Source organism: Prorops nasuta, unplaced genomic scaffold (assembly GCF_024137725.1).
Source record: "Prorops nasuta isolate Cenicafe-Biocafe unplaced genomic scaffold, Cenicafe_Pnas_1.2 PNAS00019, whole genome shotgun sequence".
NCBI classification, from domain to species: domain Eukaryota; kingdom Metazoa; phylum Arthropoda; class Insecta; order Hymenoptera; family Bethylidae; genus Prorops; species Prorops nasuta.
The window spans coordinates 2,414,990-2,434,783 of NW_027116816.1; the positions used below are offsets into that span (position 1 = coordinate 2,414,990).

The window sequence follows — 19,794 nt, forward strand, 5'->3', positions numbered from 1 at the left end:
CAAAATGGGAATTCCTGCATGGCAGGGTAAACGGGAAACCGCTACTATAGAGAACCACCGCAAGCTCTCATTAAACATTCAAATGCGTCGACTGGTCAAGTGTTACCTTACGCCATTGTCGAACCCATCCACAGACTCCCTGCCTGCTACAACCTTCATCAAAAAGGTGTCAGAAATAAAAAGATGACCCTCCAAAACTTTAGTCCTCCATTACTATAATTAAAATCGTTTCTATAACTTTCAATTAGTGCAGCAAGGCGAATAGTAAGCATGGACTAATTTCATGCGTTATCGTGCAAATTTATCGATTTCCTATAAGATAAACATTAAATGCTGAGTATTTTCGTTGCTACGCGTCTCGTTTCATAGAAATCAACCGGCTCGAATGGCCTATACACGAATACATGTATACAGCTTTTATAATATATATATATATGTATGCATACATATATATATATATATAATACATATCCACAAATTTTGTCTACGACATCGTAATCCACAGAGTCAGGATTTCATAGGAATTCATCCAATATCGAGCTGAATCCTTCGTAGCAAATCCTGCGAAATCGACGATTTAGCAAAGCGACGCGAAAGAACATCATCCGTAGTAGTAGCGACGTCTTATACATGTGCCCCTGTAGAAGGCGAGGAACGCAATTTCGAGAATGCGAATTCCATTCGCCATAGTTGCAATGCCGCGTATCTACTCTAGACCGGATCACCTTTTACATCACAGTTTCAACGAAGTTTTCAAATTTTACATCTGCAACATTGAATCGCTACAACTATAGTTATTCCACTCATTTTCCTTTTCATATATGCCCAGCGAAACCTCTGTACTGCTTTGCTGGATAATCTTAACTATGTTAATTTATGCTGAGCCATCGTCGAAAATATTAATGATTTCTTCATTTCTATCGTAATAATTGCCATTATCAATCCCTTATAAAGGGGGAGAGAGAACAAGGAGAGAATATAGCGAATCTCTACCAAGCTATTTTATGAACACGAGTTTATTTCGAAATTCTTCTCTGAAATCCTACTATACCTATGTACGTACTGCACAGTGATATTGCAGTAAGAATGTATGTTATGCACAAAATCAACATTATCCATTGGTAGCTTTAGTCATTTTTGGTTGGCTTTTCTCGTACATGTACACAATTACATATAATTCTCACTTGCACGTTCCTTATAGTCATATACACAGGTTTCGCAGGTATTCATTCTTGTTATTAGCTTCTATTCGAAGACAATTATTCGGTTGTTCTTACTTTATTGCACGAAATCTCAGTGTGTTTTAATTACCCTCTTTTAGTATCTCGTCTCTCTTAAATTTGGTTTTCTTCTTACTCATTATCACTCATGTGCTCTTGCAGCCGCACAAGACAAGGTATATTGCCATTACCGTATCATAGCGAATGGATGTCTTTATGTATGTGAAACTAATGTAGCAGACCCTAGAGAACCGAAGCAGTATGTAAGCTAAGCGGCATAACCTGCTGCATCGAGTGCTCTCTCTTTAAATATAGAATAACCGATTTCAATTACATTCTCTGGTATATGCATGAATAATGGAATGGTTATTAGAGAAAATTATTTTACAACTCATTTTCCTATTTTAAGGGCTGCATCGTATTTAAGGATCTCTCGTACAGTTTCATAATTTTCGCGTATTATTACCGTATTTGTTTGGCGATCCTGTCATAATGCTAATAATACAATTTTAAAATTCTATATAAAATAATAGGTATATATACGCGCATTTTGATGTTATTTATCATGTACGTTAAAAATATACTCTAACTTTGCGTAAAATATAAATTTAATTATTAATTAACCGTTGTAGAATCACGCCATAGTAAAAAGTTGGCACGATCTAAATAACAAATACAGAAACAGGACTTTGCATATAATTTAAAGATGAGGTAAACACGTAGGGCACATAACTCGTAGCCAGCACGTCATCTTTACCTCTAACACATGTAGCGTTTACTTTCATCGTATAAAGGCATACTCGACGTTGCATCTAAATTTCCCCTACCCTTACTCGAGCTTAAGTGCTAAGACGTGCACACGGATACCTTACTTTACGCGACGTACACGTAAATTTGCCAGAAATTAGCATAATACGCCAAGGAAAATGCTTATTGACCGAGAATATTGACCTTCTTCTCATGTTGAATTGAAAGCGTTATAAGTTAACGAAAATTCAAATCCACGTTCGCGGATTCACCGAATTATAAATACAGTCTAATTAAATAGATTCATGAATTGCGAATCAGAAAAGATTTACCGGCAACTTGGGAAATTCGTAACAGAGTCACTGGATTAATTAACTTTGTTTCTCGAATGCACAAAAATAAAAAGGTATAGCTGTCTCTCGTGTGCGGGTAGAGCTTTAAAAATATTTTTCCACGATTAATCCTGACGATTTGAACGGGTGTAGGGTACGAAATGACTTCTCTCGCTATACAGCATAAAATATTAAAGACGTCGCACAGATGCAGCATGTACAATATGTAAGTATACCGGACATTTGTTTTACTCCGCTTTGGCTTTAAGTGATTTAGCTCCGAAATTCGTCAGACAGGGGCAGGTCCGTAGCCGGCCAGCATCCCTAGTGCACCAAATCCCATGTAAATTTCGCCAGGAACGTAATCCGTCGGAGACGTATATTAATAATTAACTGCTAAGTGGAATATTTCGTTACCCTTTATTACGATGTGAATAGTTGAATACTTGCGGACCCGCAGACGCGACGTACACGCCTTCTGCATGCTGCTCGTGACATAGTACTATTTTATCTATTTCCGTTGCTCCATAATGTTTAAGCTTAAATTCTCCCATTCTTCCCCAGTTATTCTCGGAGTTCTCAATCGTCTCGATAATCTTTCAAGATATCGAAGGATTTTCAAAAGGTCGTTAAACTTATCGTGAATGGGAAATAAAGCTAAATCCGAGCTATGTCGGGAGATTATATTAGTACGAAGTAGATATTAGTGCGAAAGCAAAAGGAATGATAACGAAAGTAAAATTTAAATTACCAGTCAGTCTATGAGGTATTAATTAACTCGAATATATCCCTGCATGGCCATGCGAAGGGGGTTCGGCTGAGTCAGCGACGCGCAAGGCCAATGGCATTTCGTCGTTGGTGCAAGTGTGTGATGTACGCGGAAGAGATCGATATTTTAAAAACAGAGAAAATACTAAGCCTTTCGTCTGGACCATCCTGCCGCTGGCCATCGTAATGTGAACGAGGTGTAGTACCGTGCTTAGAGTGAAGTGTTGCACTGATATACGTGCGCGTGTATGTGTGTGTGTTCCCGTGTGAATGCATTCGCTACTTCGGAATGTGGGTATACGCGGACGTGGCTGTACGCATCGTAGCATCACCTCCGGGCTCGCCAGGGACACACCGTTGACGACAACGTGCAAGGAAACCAGTAGTGGAGGATCAGAGGGGATCGTGTGACGCTCCGCATAAACCCGCGCGCGCGCCCTTTCCACAATCACTCTTATTCTCCTTCTTTTCTCTTCCCCTGACTCTCCCCTCCCCCCCCCCCCCCCCCCTCTTAATGTTACCTATATCCTTTCTTTGCTTTTTTCCAATCCGCCGCGAGGCAAGTAGGCGGACGCTCAGTCTCTTTCTCTCATTTTTTTTAAGCCCCTTGCCCCTCCCCCCTCCTACTCCTCCTCCACCACTGTCGCGCCTTCGTTTGATGCCTCAATTCCGCCTTCCACCAGGACAATCTAATTCTTTCTTTCGCTCTTATATATTTGCTGCGGTCTGCGTATTCTTCCCCGGCGAGTCGACCGCCCCTCCCCTTCGCCATGCAGCACCAGAATCGACACAGTCACGCCATAAGCCGGAAGCGACTCTTTCCCCGAACCACAACGGCCCTCCAAGCCTCGTAAAGACAAAAATCGGAACTCTTATCGCCGGATAAATTTATCGCCATAACAACGAGCGGCCGACTTGGACACGGACGCGTTATATGGTCGATTGTGTGTACAACACGTAAGAACGCGTCCTTGTGTTGGAGGGATGGAATATGGTTTACGTCGATAGACCGATATGCTTCCACCGATCGTAGCGCTAGTAGTACACTAGCCGTACTGCCTGTACTCCAGTGGTGAGCCATGATTATCTCGATTCACCCGTGAGATGCGTGTTGCACGCGGACTGTCCTCACCAGCACAACGATCCCCTAAAGCTCTAGTAGCCAGTCTGTCGGTTAAAAAATTTAAGTCCATGGGATTTATCTGATTTCGAGCCTGAAATAGAACAGAGAAACCAAAGAAGTGAGATGCCACCGAGAGAAAAATATCGTCCGAGAAATCCTACTTTTCTAGAAATTGCACTTTTGGTTCTGTGAAGAGGATCCCATATAGCATTTTCCTCTTCCCGTATCACCACCCTACGATAATTGCTTTTTGAGCGCCACTGGGTGCTACGCGGATCCAAGATAAACGACCGAGCATTCCTCACTCGACGATAATCAGTTTGTAATTGTAATGACGCAAAGGAACGTATCCAAAGTGAAACGAGATTTTATCCTTCGTACGAGCCTCTCGATCAAATCTTTATGCAATTATATCGAAATTATAGGTATATATAGTCAAAGAGTTGGTACATTTCATAATTTCACTCTTTTCTCTTCCCAAACCTCGTGCTCGTCAAATTCAATCAATTAATATGATCGTTAGCAATGATCTCCTCGCAAATCTGTATCATATCGAAATATCTAATTACATTTATCGATGCTAATTTTAAGCTGATGGCTTTGAAAATTATATGACATTTTTGCTGCAAACTCTATGTTTTTTCCGTTGAATGAAAATAGAGTGATATTAAGTTGGAAAATCGTTGGCTGTGGCGCGAGAACAATATTCTCGTAATATAGCCTGAGAATTAATATGAACTTTTTATAGCTTTTCTCAAAGTTTTACAACATTAAACTATTTCGGTAAAGTTCAGTTTATTCGCAAAAGATTAATATACGACGTGTATAATAAATTAACTCGCAGCACGGAATTATTCTTGGGAAGTACTTGTTTCAACTATACCATGTAGTGTAGGTATGCACATTTACTGCATGTGTGATTTATCGGTTCTCGATTATATATATGCCTCAACTGAGATTGACCGTATTGTACAGATTGTTGGGGGGTTTACTATATCGAAGTATTATTTATGGAGATAATTGAGCGATTGGATATGTTAGATCGCGCAGTCCGATGCTTGATATAGGGATGAAAACGTTAAAGTATCTAAGGACCTTGTGGGGTGCTCTGATTTACGTAACATCGACGAAATGCGATAATGCTTAGCGAGTATTACCTTACCGTGTCTCCTTCCTCCTTTAGCGGTTTAATTTGAGGTGGGTAAAAGCGATTCCTTCGCGTGGCGTGACCAGATACGGCCCGAGCTGGCAGACAGGTGGTATGGGATAAGATAAGCACTGTCAAGCACTCCTCTTTATTGGGACATAATCTTGTTCGTCTAATCAAGTTTTGAGAAAATCATATCTTTCGCAGTGCCACTAAAACACAGCTCAATAATAATTCCTCAGATTTTATTTTAACACCGAAGATATTTCAGTTTATTTATTCCGAAGACGAGAAAGGATTAAATAAGGCATTCACGTCAGTTGCTGTTAAATTGATCGTTAAACTTCAGTATGCCTGAAATAAAAATCTGAAATGGGGCAAATAGTGGGATTTTCACTTGCAGCCACTTACTTCTTGTTTCTTACATGTCAAAACCGAGCTACGACTGATAATGATCAATAGCTTTTTGCACGCGACTGTAAGTAAGTTCGCTTGTGTCGTTTAAAATGATTCGTTTCTTGCTTTACCCCGTATTTTCCTAAAAATGGTATATTAAAGCATCTATTTATATTTTAAAAATATCGTAGGTCCGTTTTACAATGACAGGGAGAGAAGCAAATTATATATTACACGAAAAACTCACATACGTTATGCCTGTTGCTTCGTCAATTAGTTTCGCAGTTCCTTGAATAAATTTGCTCGATTATTCTGGTAGACTGCGAGCACAATGTGGAGTCAAAGGTGAACCATTTGAATAGGATAAACATAGACAAAGCAATATTAAGCATTCATGCATATTGAGTTTCGCACAGACATGCGGAGTCTTTACTTTTGTTACATATTTGCATAAATTATTCTCAGGTGCTCTAGCTAGCGAGTAACGCAAACGAGATTATGGCATTCGTATGGAAAGAACAGCAGCATGTATGTATATATACCTATATGGATTCTACTCCTAAGGCATCGAAAGAATTAAATGAGAATATTGCAAATAGCAATAGTAATGTATTTTCCAGTGTCACTGACCAAGAACGATTGAAACTGAGTGGAGAATGGTTTCTCGTAGAATAAAATGCCCCTCGCTGCGTTACTCTTTTTGATTCCATTCGGAACAATGTGAGAGCAATCTCATTTCAGCGCTAGGATCACAAAGGTGTACGAACTGCAGCCAGAACGATCCGTCACTGTTGTCAGCTGTCGTCTGGACGATCTATCGAAACTACCACATATTCGCGATGTACGTCCTTCCAAACCGGCATCTTCTTTGTTTTTTTGTTTGTTAATATTTACCGACCTATGCCGAGGGTTGGCAAATCGCAAATATTTTTTGTATCCCATAGTCCACCTCATATGAATCGCGGAAACTGCTGTTTGATCAAGCATCAATCGGATACCCTACTTAATGAGCGAAGAGTTCACTCTGCCGCTCCTTAAATATTCGCAGGGACAGTTTAATCGAATTCTCCTGTTAACGTGCAATCAGGATTAGATTGAATTTCTAAAATGGCCTTGATGGACTTCCTTCGAAATAATCAGCTCTCTGACTTGGATATTTCATTGTCCTCTCTTGTTCCCTGTATAACTTGACAGAGAAGATTTAATTCTAACTTGCGTGCATATACACATACACTTCAGCTCTTATTATAAAAAGATCATCAATGATTATATAGATATATATTATCAAATGATTAACACCAACAATTATTAGGTAATTTTTTAAACGAGGTGAAATAATAATGGTCAAGTTTAATATTAGAATTATCGAGGAACGTTTTCACCTAGCAGAAACTTGGTATTAAATTGGCCATTAGTGTACCAACAAGCAAGTTGCGTCTCAGCCATGTTTTCCCGCATATGCTGTGCTTGAAATAATTAAAGTGGTAAGACCATCGTAATAAAGCTCGCCTGTTATTAAGCCCAACGAAATTAATACCTGCTTATAATAAATGTCTGCCAAGTCCATTATTGTCGAAGAGCTTTCTTTGGAACTTTTACTTATAAGATATCAGCTTGTTCGAATTAAATATTCTTTTTATGCTTCGTTTGCAGAAGGCACCGATAACCGTCCCATTATAAATGAAAATTTAATAAATCCCCCCATGTTGTAGTCTTTATACTTCGGCTTACGCGAGCAACCTGCAAACATAACTAAATTTTGTTTTACGACCCCATTTTGTGATAAAGTTTAATACCACAGTATTTAAAACAGCCACTTCTAAAATTCGTTTTTAATTCCAAGAAGGAAGAATAATTCGTATGAGATATGACACGGAGAGTCCAAATGTTGACGGTATAGGTACGATCGGAAAACACGGTCGCCTTTAGGGGTTGTTCTAAATCCCATATGAGTTGGATGATATATCTGGGGCGTTTGAGTTATCGTCGTTAAAAACGCATTAGGCTTGACATTATTGACTTTGTTTGAGATAATACGTTTTACTGTATCCCTAAAACCTGTTAACCTTAATAAAACTTTGCAGTTATAGCATTATACCTTCAATAAACACACAGCGCTCCTTTAACCTTTATAGAGCCGGAAATGCTAAATATAAGCGTTAAGGCTAATCAATTTATCAGCTGTATCTACTACCATGTTTTCAATTATTTTCATGCAATGGATATATGTTACAAGTATACAATAGGATAATTGAAATAAAGAAAGAATACATGCAAATGTGTGTGCATATTACGTTAAGTAATCATTTTTTCTTCAAACGGGTTAAATTACCATAATTTCATAAATTATGAGTGTATAGATATTCGAAATTAATTAAATCTGATCTCACTATACTATTCAGAGATTTTGAGAAACGGTATAAAATATAATACTCGGAAATTATTATTTTTTGTTATTCTTTCAGATATCGGTTTTCAGGTTTTACTATGCTCGTCCTGAAAAGCTAAATATACAGACGCTAACCATGAAAGACCTTATTGGGGAGCTTTCGGGCAGTTTGGACTAGAAGTATTGGTAAAAGAAAAGCTGGCCATCCAAAGGTTAAATTTACTTCAAATATTACCATAGATACGTATACGTTTAGTAACGTCAGACGAAGAAATTCGACAGCATAATAATTACCTCTGTTTAATGTATGATATAGCTTGAAATAGCTTTGCTCGATTGTATAGTTTTAATATACAAGCAAGAGTTTGAAAATGGAATAAAAGGCGAGGACGATTTTCCGATGGTTCGATAACAGGTTTTATATCATTTGAGATGATCGTTCGGTAGACATCGAGTAGTTGAAACCCGCACACGCTACGGGAAGACGGCCATTCAAAGTTGAACTGCCGTGCAATTAATTCCGAAGTCGCACCAAAGCGATCGGAGCGATTCACCCGAACGGACCTTCCCCTTTCCACTATTTCCATCTACAGCTCGATTAGACTTTGACTTTCTAAGCCATATAAGAGAAACCGTTTAATCCAGGAAACCCAATGTTACAGATAAAAATATTCGATAATGCTTGTAGCATCTTCCAATCAATAGTCCCGGTCCATTCTGATCAATACCCTTCTCTCTGGGTAAAAGTTTACACCATTGGAAAGTTTGCGTCAGTAATAACGTATAGCTTTATATAACTAACTCACGTTAATGATCCGATAAATTTGTGAATTTTGCCAAACTGTACAACCAGATTAATCAATTATTCAAAGGATGTGAATCACGTGAATAGCAGTGCTTGACCGGATTGCACCAGATGACTTTTATGCAGAAGATTATTTGGGGATTTCATTTCCGTTTGCGTCAACCGTAGAGGAGTTTCTACGTCGAATATTTGGAGAAGACGTGCAATTAATTTTAGAAATACACTTTAGGCATATATACGTATTGCAGCGAGTAATTATAGATGGCAGCTGTCGAAAGTTAAAAGCCGACCATTTAGCACCGTGCCGAATGTAATCCCGTTTTCAGCAATGGAATGCGTGGGATATGACACTATTGTTCCATCGGATGACATGATTATTACTGAAAATCGGAAATATCGGGAATTACGGTCACCAGACTACCCACCGGTCAACATTCGATTACTTTAAGGGTATTAATTCATCCCGTTTTGTATTATAGGTTATATCTACCTCTTTCATAAATCAATCAGAATATCGCAAATTCCATCCGATTTATCTTCATTAATATCTTCGAATTCAAGACTGCTCAATCATCTATAATTGAAATGAGGACTAAATTCGCAGCTAAATACACTAAAAGTTTTTCTTTTTAACTCGTTGTCTCCAGTATGCACATAATATTCTAAAATCATATATCTATTTCAGAAAAGTGTAAAGACTATACGAATGTTTGAAAGAAGATCTTCACTTTTATCTATGCAATACTTCTCGTCCGACAAAATTAAAGCTAAGTGCTCATAGCTTGCATTTATTATAATATTATAAAGTGACGAGAATAGAACAAAATGATCAGGCATCATGAAGAATCAAACTGAAAAATTCATCAAATGAAATATGAAGCTTGGCAGAATAGAGGAAAGAAATTACATATGCAATATAAATTAATTAAAATGAAAAGTTGAGTGCACACACGCGAAAGAAAAAGTGTAAGGAAAGCGTAGGTATAAATAAATTAAAAAGCAGGAGAAACGAGTAACAATTTTGGACCGAGTTCATAAGCGTTTGATGTAGGCTGCAGAAGTGGGTGGATTGGAATAAGATATTAACGTATGCGTCCAGTGGTACCAATAATTTTACTTGGAGCATCAGCCAAGGAGAAAAAGAAGGGACGTGCTTCGAATACCGTATCGTTGCATCCCTGCTGCCATTTCTGCATTTCTGCATTTCTACATTTAGCGTACTACTGAATGTTTCATCTCGTCTCCGCTTTGAAAGTCTCGCTTTTCCCCCCTTAGACGTCTCCGTTTTCGCGTCCTTCACTCTGCTCGTCTCCGCTTTCTCTTGTTCATCCGATTGCCTAAGGACGCCCAAGGCGATTGCTCTTGTACCTACCCAACTCCAAATGTATATAAGTATATACATATACCGAAATCTGTCGACGCTCGCCCGAGTGATCCATCTAGAAAGTACAGTAAATAACAAACGTTTGTAACGGAAAACGTGGAATGTTAAATATAACGAATAATTTAAACGGTGAAGAAGGAGCTAGACTGCGAGGCAAAAGAGAAATCAGCAAAACTAATAATCTCCATGAACTTTACAACGCAACAGTTCTGCCAATTGGCAAAAAGCACTTAATTCCTCCCATTTTCACCTTCCGCGTCTCCCAGATTAACGGCTAAATTCAAATTCATGCGCTCGACAAATTTCCTCGTGCATGAATAATTAATAGTACACAGCTTAATTGCAATGTTTACGAGTACCTACGAAACTATCAATTCTTCATCGATTTTATCTTTAAGCTACACCAAATGTCCTTTATCGCTGCAATGTCTTTTCCTTCATGATTTCACACCTTATGCGAAACTTTAATCCCGTGTTTCTGACCAATTTTAAGAAAATCACTTACCGCTCCCTTGGGTAGCGAGACAAAGCTGGCTTTTGTTGCTTTCTTGAAGAGAGAGAGAGAGAGAGAGAGAGAGAGAGAGAGCGTACACCGGAACATCGATCGATATTATTTCGCAGGAAGAAAATCCCTTACCTAGATCGGACGTTAGAAATGCTGTAACAAGGCATTCAAACGTGCGGCCACCGCAATCTGCTGCTACGATGGTCGTGTGGAGATTTGAAAAGTGGCTAGTGCCAGTTCTCTTAGGAGGTTTTGTGACTTGCCAATTTGGTACAATCGATTTTCCTATTCTACTTGATACAAAAGAGTACCAGTGGGTAATTGATATTAATCGAAAATGTTATTGACAGCTCGATTACCTTTTTCAATGATTCGACGTTGAAATTATATTAGACCGTGACTAATATCGTTCCGTCTCGCTCCTATCTCGGTGGAGCAAATAAAAACCTGATTTTTTTTAAAAATAAAACATAGTTAGATAAACCACAAGAATTGGACTTTGAACAACTATTTACCGTAATTGCATTGCGCAATGCGGTACATGGAAAGAGGGGAAGCTACAAATGGACTTTTAACGGCTTATCCAGTATTGCTACAGTCCATAATTTTTCATCTTTGGCATTACGTTATCGGTAACATCAACTCGCTTTAAATTACCAGCTTGCGACCGTACAAAGGTCTTCGGTCCTTTCCTTCAAAAAACAATGGTCGTCGGATAGAGTGGAGTAGAAGGAGAGCCATTTTTCTAAACGACCTCCTTTGTGCCCTTCCCGACTAGTAGGTCAAGAGTTTTACAGATTTTTAGGCTCAAACGAGACACCGGAGAAAAATGTCGAAGCTCATCATGCCGCAGCTGACACTTCTCCCAATAAAGCACGCTCTACAATTCAAATTTCATTTTCAGCCCGCTGCATGATATATGTCACTTTTACAACTTTTACTATAATAATAAGTTAAACCTTAACTTTGCATTTAATGATTATACTAATATTAAGTTTAAATAGGGAGTATAATATTATTATGTTGATGACATTGTTCATAGAAGGATATGTAAAAATGTATACAAGGTGTAACAGTATAGTGGAAGAAAAATTTGAAAGTACAACCAGAACATCATTGTGAAAAATTTTTTTTAACAAATTTATAATCCTTTGTTTCATCGTACATTCCTAGAAGCTACTTTTTCAAATATAGAACAAAATATTTGTATTCTCTGTAAGTATATATAAGTGAAAATGATTGTGTGCTGAATTTGGTTTATATTTTAAATAAACCAAGCAAATAAATTTAATTATTCAGGTTCCATTCGTTTTTAAGAGCCACGTAGAAATTTTATGAGTCAAAGTGTTCTTTTATTAATTTTGCCAAATATCCTCTATAGTTGTCTTGAAAAATTAATTTAAATGCTTCAACTCATAAGATTCTTGTGTGGTTACCCAAAATACTTGCTGGATTTATTTAAAATGTAAAAAAGTTTTGTCGCAGTCGCTTTTACCACTTAGAGAGAAAAACGTCTTCTTCAAAATGATGCGAAAAATTGGCTTTCGCAAAGTTATTAGAATCAAGCCAAGGACCACGTATTTCTGAACAAAAACTGTTTATAGCGATGCCCTGCATGTGTAGCTTTAAATTTTTTCTGCGCATCACTGTTACACCCTCTATAAGAACCTGCGTGTTTTTCCCTTGAAAAAACCATGTATCAGTATCACTTTCCCGACACAGGATGAAAAGACAGTGTTTGACGGTGTCCCTTTTTTTCCGTGTTACAGTCGGCGCTCTGAGGCTACTTAACGTAAGCGTCCCGTCATACACCTACAGGGGCGAAAGCGCAAAGCTCGAGTGCAGGTAAGAGTACTTGCTAGAATAGTGTGTATGTATACGTGTGCTTGTTTGCGTGAGCGTGGATGAACTTGGAAGCTGGATTGTCAAAGGGCTTGGCTGGTATGCCATACCTTGGATTGAATGTACCTCGCCTCTGGATGCTTGTTTTCTTGACCAATGTGAATTGATCGAAGCGTGATTCGTGATTCACATACGTGTGACCACAGAGCACAACCACAAACAGTCAGCTTAAATCGAGTATTGTTAGGGGCCCCTATATATATATACACTATATGATTTACAATCGAAGACTATAAAGAGAAAAAGTTTGGCTTTGAAATCAGCAAAAGCAATTACTTCTGACCGTATACTTCAAATGCTCAAAAATGCCTTTGATAAATACGTCAGCTCAACTTTACCTAAATCGCTCGAATCTAATTTTACCTTTTACCTTTTACCATCTAGCTGGATACAAAGCGAAGATATAACAAAAATGACTTTTGGATTTCATATATCCCTAACAAGAAAGGAAAATACTTCTTAACGATGCTATGTTTAATATAAACTTTAGTAGCATTATGCTCGTCTTCTTTGTAATCTAACCGCACTTTCGCGCTACTAATTTTTAACCATCTCACTTCCAATTAGTTTTCATAAAAGTATTATATTTATACCAAGCCATTCTCGCATATTACAAGAGATCATTAAATTGTAACAATATTTAATCCATTCAATCGACGTCCTTCTTTGGAGGAAATTTATTTGTTTTATATAGTATATAGCTTCAAATATAATTTTAATACAAGTGCGTCTAGTTTTATAGCCAAATAATCAAGTATATAATTTTATGTCAAAATAATAATATGGCATAAATTCTTAAAATACCAAAGTTATAACTCTGCTCGAATCATTAGCCATGATTAAAATTGAAAACAGAATAAAAATTACTTGAATTTCATATCGCAGAAATATTCAATTATGTTCTTGCTGGCAAAAATTACAAATTGGAGCTTCAATTAATGGCGAAAGCTGGAATGCTGGTGAAATACTTTTTGATTTTCTATTAAAAAATGATATTTTTAATTATTTCTCCTTTGACACACTTTGTAGCATTTAATCAACATTTGAGGAGTTTTAAAGTAAAAGCGAAAAAATCTATTTTTACGAGAACATGAATCAGTGGAGGTTGTGGGTAAATTTATTAAAACGCGTTATATATAAACTGAGCAATTTTTAGTGAAACCGAATAAATAAAATTTAATTATTCGGTTTTGTTAAAAACTACTTAATTCGTATGATGTATTTCAACAAATTAACCGATAACCGCTGCTATATGGTACGCTTTTTATAAAAATGTATCTATTGTTTTGATCCCAAGCTCTTCACTTTTAGATTTTTTTCATTATTACGAGTTCATCAAATATTGTTTTGGTTAACCAACAATACCATTTCTGGGTGTAATTTACTGCAAAAATTGCATAGCGTTTAAAAAATTCGAGTGAAAAGTCACTTTGAAGATTGATTTGCTGAAAATATTTTTAATTTCTTGCGAATGTATAGCTAGTTTATTTTTAACGCGCGTTTTGTTGTCTCGCCTGAAAACCCCCTTTTAATTAGGCCAGCTGAGTGTATTTCAATTATTCTTTAGTGAATTAAAAAAATGTTCGCCTATGATAATTAAAGTAAAACCTTTGTTTATAATAAAAGTGGGTTTTTGGCGTTGTCTAGCATGTTACCTAGTACCGTTTAATACTCTTGTTTGTCGTGCAACAACGGTCGGACCATCCCCTCTTTACAAGGGCGAGCTGCGGTTCACAAGCTCAAATGTGATAAATAATTCTACGACACGTGTGTGTTGGCTGGGGATAACAAAACACATGGAACAGCTATTTATGTATGTGGGACATCGGCCCATTTGGGATATGCGCGAATGAGGAAAATAAAAGGATATTCCTGAAAATTGCATGGCCAAAAGAAAAAAATTAATATCTAACTTTTCGTACCGTAACGGAAAATGAGAATGTACAAGTCAGAGTCGCAATTGCATATTTGATAAGACGGTGTATGCGCATAAATTTTTCCGCTCCAAAAATATAAAAAGTAAATGGAGCAGGAATTAAAATAACGGAGTTCGAAGAAGCGAGCGCTATAGCAAATAAAAGACATTAATCGCATCTGAATTTAGAGAGATCAGAGGATGCAGCAATTAATCGTTGACAGTGGGTGAGGAAAAATCAATATTTCTTTCTGTGTCGCTGGTTTATTTATACGCCAGTCGAAGTTGAAAGTCCGTGAAAAGAAACTTAGCTTCTATTTATTCTTCAATATCCTTTCAGTTTTTGCTGTTCAACGATCGCGCGCGCGCGAGAGCGATTGGCCGTTCTGTAAAAAGTTACCTTTCGAGTCCCTCGGTTCGGACAACTGCACATTAAAGATTTCCGAAGTTCTCGATGAACTTCCTCCTGGACACTCGAGGTGTTCCTAATCTTCGATCGAAATTCTACCGTCGTTGTGGATGTTTCAGCGTTCGAGGGAACGATGAGAAGGACAAAAAGGGACGGAGGGAGGGAGAGAGAAGTACAAATGTGAGATGGAGTTAGGGAAAAAAAGGAAACAGTCGACAGAGACCGTTAGTCAGCGAAACTTGCTACGTCGAAACAGTCCGTCATTGAGTGTACAGTGGTGGAAGCTAGGATGAGAAAAAGGTTGCGGAAAATGTCGAAAAGAGCTAGGGTATAAGAGGGGAAACCTTGAAATTCGCAAGGAAGAGAGAGATAGCTAGAGTATACTGCAGGAAAGACGGGAAATCGGAAGCTTATAAAGTTTTGCGCTCTGCCTGCTGTTTTCTTTCTGTCCCCAAAAGCCCAAAGGGCCTTTTCCTCCCGGTATGTTTTACCAAATATATCGATCTAGATATGTATATATAAGTATACTATATGCATGCGGACTACCACCTTCTTTGCTAAGGTAAACTTAAGTCCGTGTACAATCTATTACATCGGTCTACATATTTCGTGTACTTTACAGACTTGACTGGGTTTTTAAAGTAACTCGGAAGGTATATCTGAGTCTGGCTGCATGTTCCCGCGTATAAGCAGTCGTTTTTATAAAGTAGCACAGATGGCCAGCCTAGTAAATTTATTACCCACAAGAGCTGTAAACTAAGCAGACGCATTTCACCTATTTTACGACCCTTGTTTTACATTTACGCGGCCTTCTCTATGCGCGTGTGTTGTTTTTTCACGACCGACAAGAATATAAAATTTTACCCCTGCTTCGAGTAATTTATTAGGCATAACGTTTCTGTTTGAAAGAAATGCGAAACCTTCATCGGTGTCGATCACCGAGGCGTACTTCTATCAGCGTAGTTGTACGGTTTCCTTTCCGCAAGCAACCAACGCAGGAAGGTGGAACAAGCGCGCAACGTCCACTGTTTAGATTTACGAATTCCGTGAGTGTCTCGGACCGTAGCTAATGGAGTTACCCTTAAGAGATAGTCGGCTCGTATAGCTACCTCTTCTACTGCTCCTTCTCTCGTCTCCCTCCCCCCCCCCTCTCTTCCCCTCCCAATACACAGGTACCAGTTCGTGTCTTTCCAAAACCACCAGCCAGACCCAGAGGCCACTCGGTACATTGCTCTGCGGACAACTACGAGTAGTAGGGGCTTCAAATTAGCAGCCAGTTATCCAGGATTTCTCCTGCGGGATGTTTGTTTCTATAGCTACCGCGTACTCTCTTACTCCACGGTCTATCTTGCGCCGAGGCCAAGCAAAATCGGCCAACGGGCATAGCAATTTCATCCACCGAATCGTATTAACTCTAAATATAGCTTTTGCGACGATAATTGACGTGGAGAAAAACAGCAACACGGACGAGGAGGGGGAAAAAGGAGGAGTAAAATAAAATTAATCTTGTCCGATATATATACTGGATAAAACTGCAGGAATTCTAAGAGATCTTTGCTCCCCTCTACTTGCAAACAGATTTTCTACTGTTTCCCGCAAACCCGAAGCTTACCGGTGGTGTACACTACATTCCAGAGGGGTAAGGGGATGGGGTGGTGAACAGAGAGAGAGAGAGAGAGAGAGAGGAGAGGGGGGAGAAGAGTCTCGAATTAGTGGGCGGTTACTCTGGATTTCTCCTACGGCGTGTTTGTAAGCTCGCAGTTCTGCTTCTCTCACGAGTCAGACAAAGTCAGTATAGAAGATCTTGCAGCCAGTCTCCCAATGTTTCGTATAGGCAGCAAAAGCCACAATAGGGCGAATTCCGTTCGACTAGCCGCCAGCTATGAGACTCCAACACCACTTCACCATGCACACCACAACCTTATTCCCATCTATATCTGTAATTATACGTCCGCCTGGATATATCTCGGAATAGAAGTTTCTTCCGGGAGGAAACGAAGGGCTTCATGGAATCTCTATCAGCCGAAGCTTAATCGAAGACCTGTACCGCCCAGGCGTGTCTGTAAGGTATCATCCTTATTTGAATTCTTATTTAGCTACGGTTAAACGGACAATAACCCTTGCCGGTTGATGTCAACGACAACAGCATTGCGACTGCCCCTCCTCCCCCTAACCATTCCAACTTTAATTAGTAAGAGTCTTTCTCTGTCTCTAGCACACACACACACACACACACACACGTACCCTCAAACTATCAAAGTATACTCCTGCTATAAGCCAGACTAGAAAGCTCCAGACGAGAAAAGGCAAAGCTTGCAATAAAAATAAAACGAAAGACGCCAAACTAATCGTTGATCCACGATTAAAATTGCAAAAGTGCTTTCCCGAATCTTACAATTTGTATCGCTGATCGCGCTACTTTCTCGTGTTTCATGACAAGACTTTATAGCTTAAATTAACTATCAGAAGCCAGAGCGAAAATCGATACGTGTCTTGCGAAAGCGACCATTTGATCTGACAAATGTATGACAATCGTAGCCACAGCCGAGTTCCACCAAACTGTGATTAATATCTTTCTAATGCGAGGATCGTATACCGGGCTTACTCTAATTGGATGATGCTAACGAGCACCTGCTAATCATAATTAGGTTGTCGACACAATAATCCAATATCCAAACCAGGGACCAATCTGTAGCTAATTTTAGAATTGCGCGATCCAACGAGTGTATATTTTTCTTATATCATGTACACACACACACACACACACACATAGCAGGAATAACGAGCTTCTTATACAAATCCGACAGCACGAGGAAATTTATGTTTAAACGAGAGAATGTGATTTTACTGGTGGATTTGCGTGTTCGAGGAAAGTTATATTCGTTTGACAAAACGCGTGGGTTTTTGATATGAAAGAATATGAAGCTGCAACGAACGTAAATGGTTTAAGGGGGTGGCGTGTACGGCAAGCCTATATTTTACGAGCGATTTGCCCCGTTCACACGATACACCACGTGTACATAGGTATACAGGATGCACGCGTGTGTGCCATAGGTGGTATATCGAACAAGCCTCTCCGGTATGTAGGCGATCATCGGATTAACTTGAGTGATTCTTCTCTCGGAACTTTTTTAGTCGGGGTCAATTTTGATGGTGCGATAGGAGTGTAGGTCAAGCATTATCCTGGTCGCAAGTTCTAATTTCCTGGTGTTCGAACTAGCGAGAGCCGTGGCAGATGGTTGATAAAAGCAAAGCGAGAGACGGTACGGCGACGAGGTGGCGCGGGGAAGGAGGATCGTTTGTAACACGTGATTTTACCCGCAGAGTCGCCCCGCTAGATAAATTGAAGCTAAAAATATCGAGCAGAGTGCCGAATGTAATCCCTAGCTTGTTCGCTGCTCGCTTCGTTTTAATACTTCCAGTCGATTTGGTTGGGAAATAATGGTAATGCGAGCACGGCTCGAACTTTACGATTAGCGTCTCGTATTATGCATGACGGTATTATGTTGCCAATGGGTGCAGGGTAGGTAGTAGAGTATATAGAGAGGGTGAAGCCCGACCAGCTCGACCCATTGATGCTGGGAGAACACTTGGAAACATAGGGAGCTGCCAGTTCTTCTTTGCGCCAATCCACCAACCATTCTGGGAAAATCAATGTTAAGCCCGTTCATAGGAGGAATATCGGATAATACATTATCCCGATGACCCACGTGAATTATTAGGTTTCAAAGTTCAGACGTAAAATTCGTCGCTGGAGCAAGAATCGCTGGCACGCCCGGCACGTAGCGTCGAATTGACTATTGCACTTTGAAATTCGATAACTTACGATCGGTCGTCGACGTAATACCGATCGTGCTATTGGATTCGGTGCAAACTTTTCTGCAACTTTCCTAATACAAAATCCACATTGAAAAGGGCCAAGCCTGCTAACGCAATTTTTATCCTTCTCTCGCCACGATGAGCGATTTTTCCCGAAAGTGGACTTGCAGTGTGTGTTATACACTGCACAGACTTTTTTCTTTCCTATAAAAACAGCGATTGAAACTTTTGACAGTTGCTACTGGTTTAATTGCACACCCATACATATATATATATATATATAGATGTATGGATTTGAGATTGATGGAACGCGTTCTCGCTGACTTTTCTTATACGAAACAAAGCGATTTTCTAAAAGCACTTGGCGCGTCAGACGTTTTACGCGTTATCGTATGGCTTTAACAGAAATAGAGGAGAAAAAAATTCTCTTATCACAGCAAAAATGGCTTGGAAATATCGACAGCGTCTTTCACTTTTAGACCGTTCTCAAACCACAGACTTTGCTTTCATCTTATATACTCTCGACACTCTTTCCGAAAAAATCTTTAAATGATATTTCCTCTTGGATTTCCAAGAGAAAGCAAAAAAACAACAACAGCATCGGGAGAATTAAAAGCTTTCAGTAAACCAAACAAATATAGCGAATTAGCCTTGGTGCGTTTCGTTAATACCTACTAATTAGCAATGAAAATTTGAATACTGATTCGATTGAATATTCCTTTAGCATTATTAACGCGTTAAATATTCCCAAACAGAGATCAGGCAATGTCAAAACTAATCTATCTTCCTGTGATGATGCTGACAGTGCATTAGGACTAATGGTAATAACGCATATAGTATATGCATACACGTGTATCAAGAGTAGGTTTACACCAAACGGCGTTGCTTTATTGCGAGTCATAATTGAGCGTTTGGGAATTTGTGTATATCCAG

At 39.0% G+C, this 19,794-nt stretch overlaps 1 protein-coding gene across 1 annotated transcript in view; it reads left to right on the forward strand.

Moving 5' to 3' along the window:
- LOC136780369 (cell adhesion molecule 1-like) overlaps window positions 1–19,794 on the forward strand; it is a 65,872-nt gene that overhangs the window by 12,224 nt on the left and 33,854 nt on the right. The window contains exon 2 of the mRNA XM_066738679.1: window positions 12,586–12,661. Within this exon, the coding sequence (XP_066594776.1) occupies window positions 12,586–12,661 (76 nt within the window). The remainder of the gene's footprint in view (window positions 1–12,585; window positions 12,662–19,794) is intronic.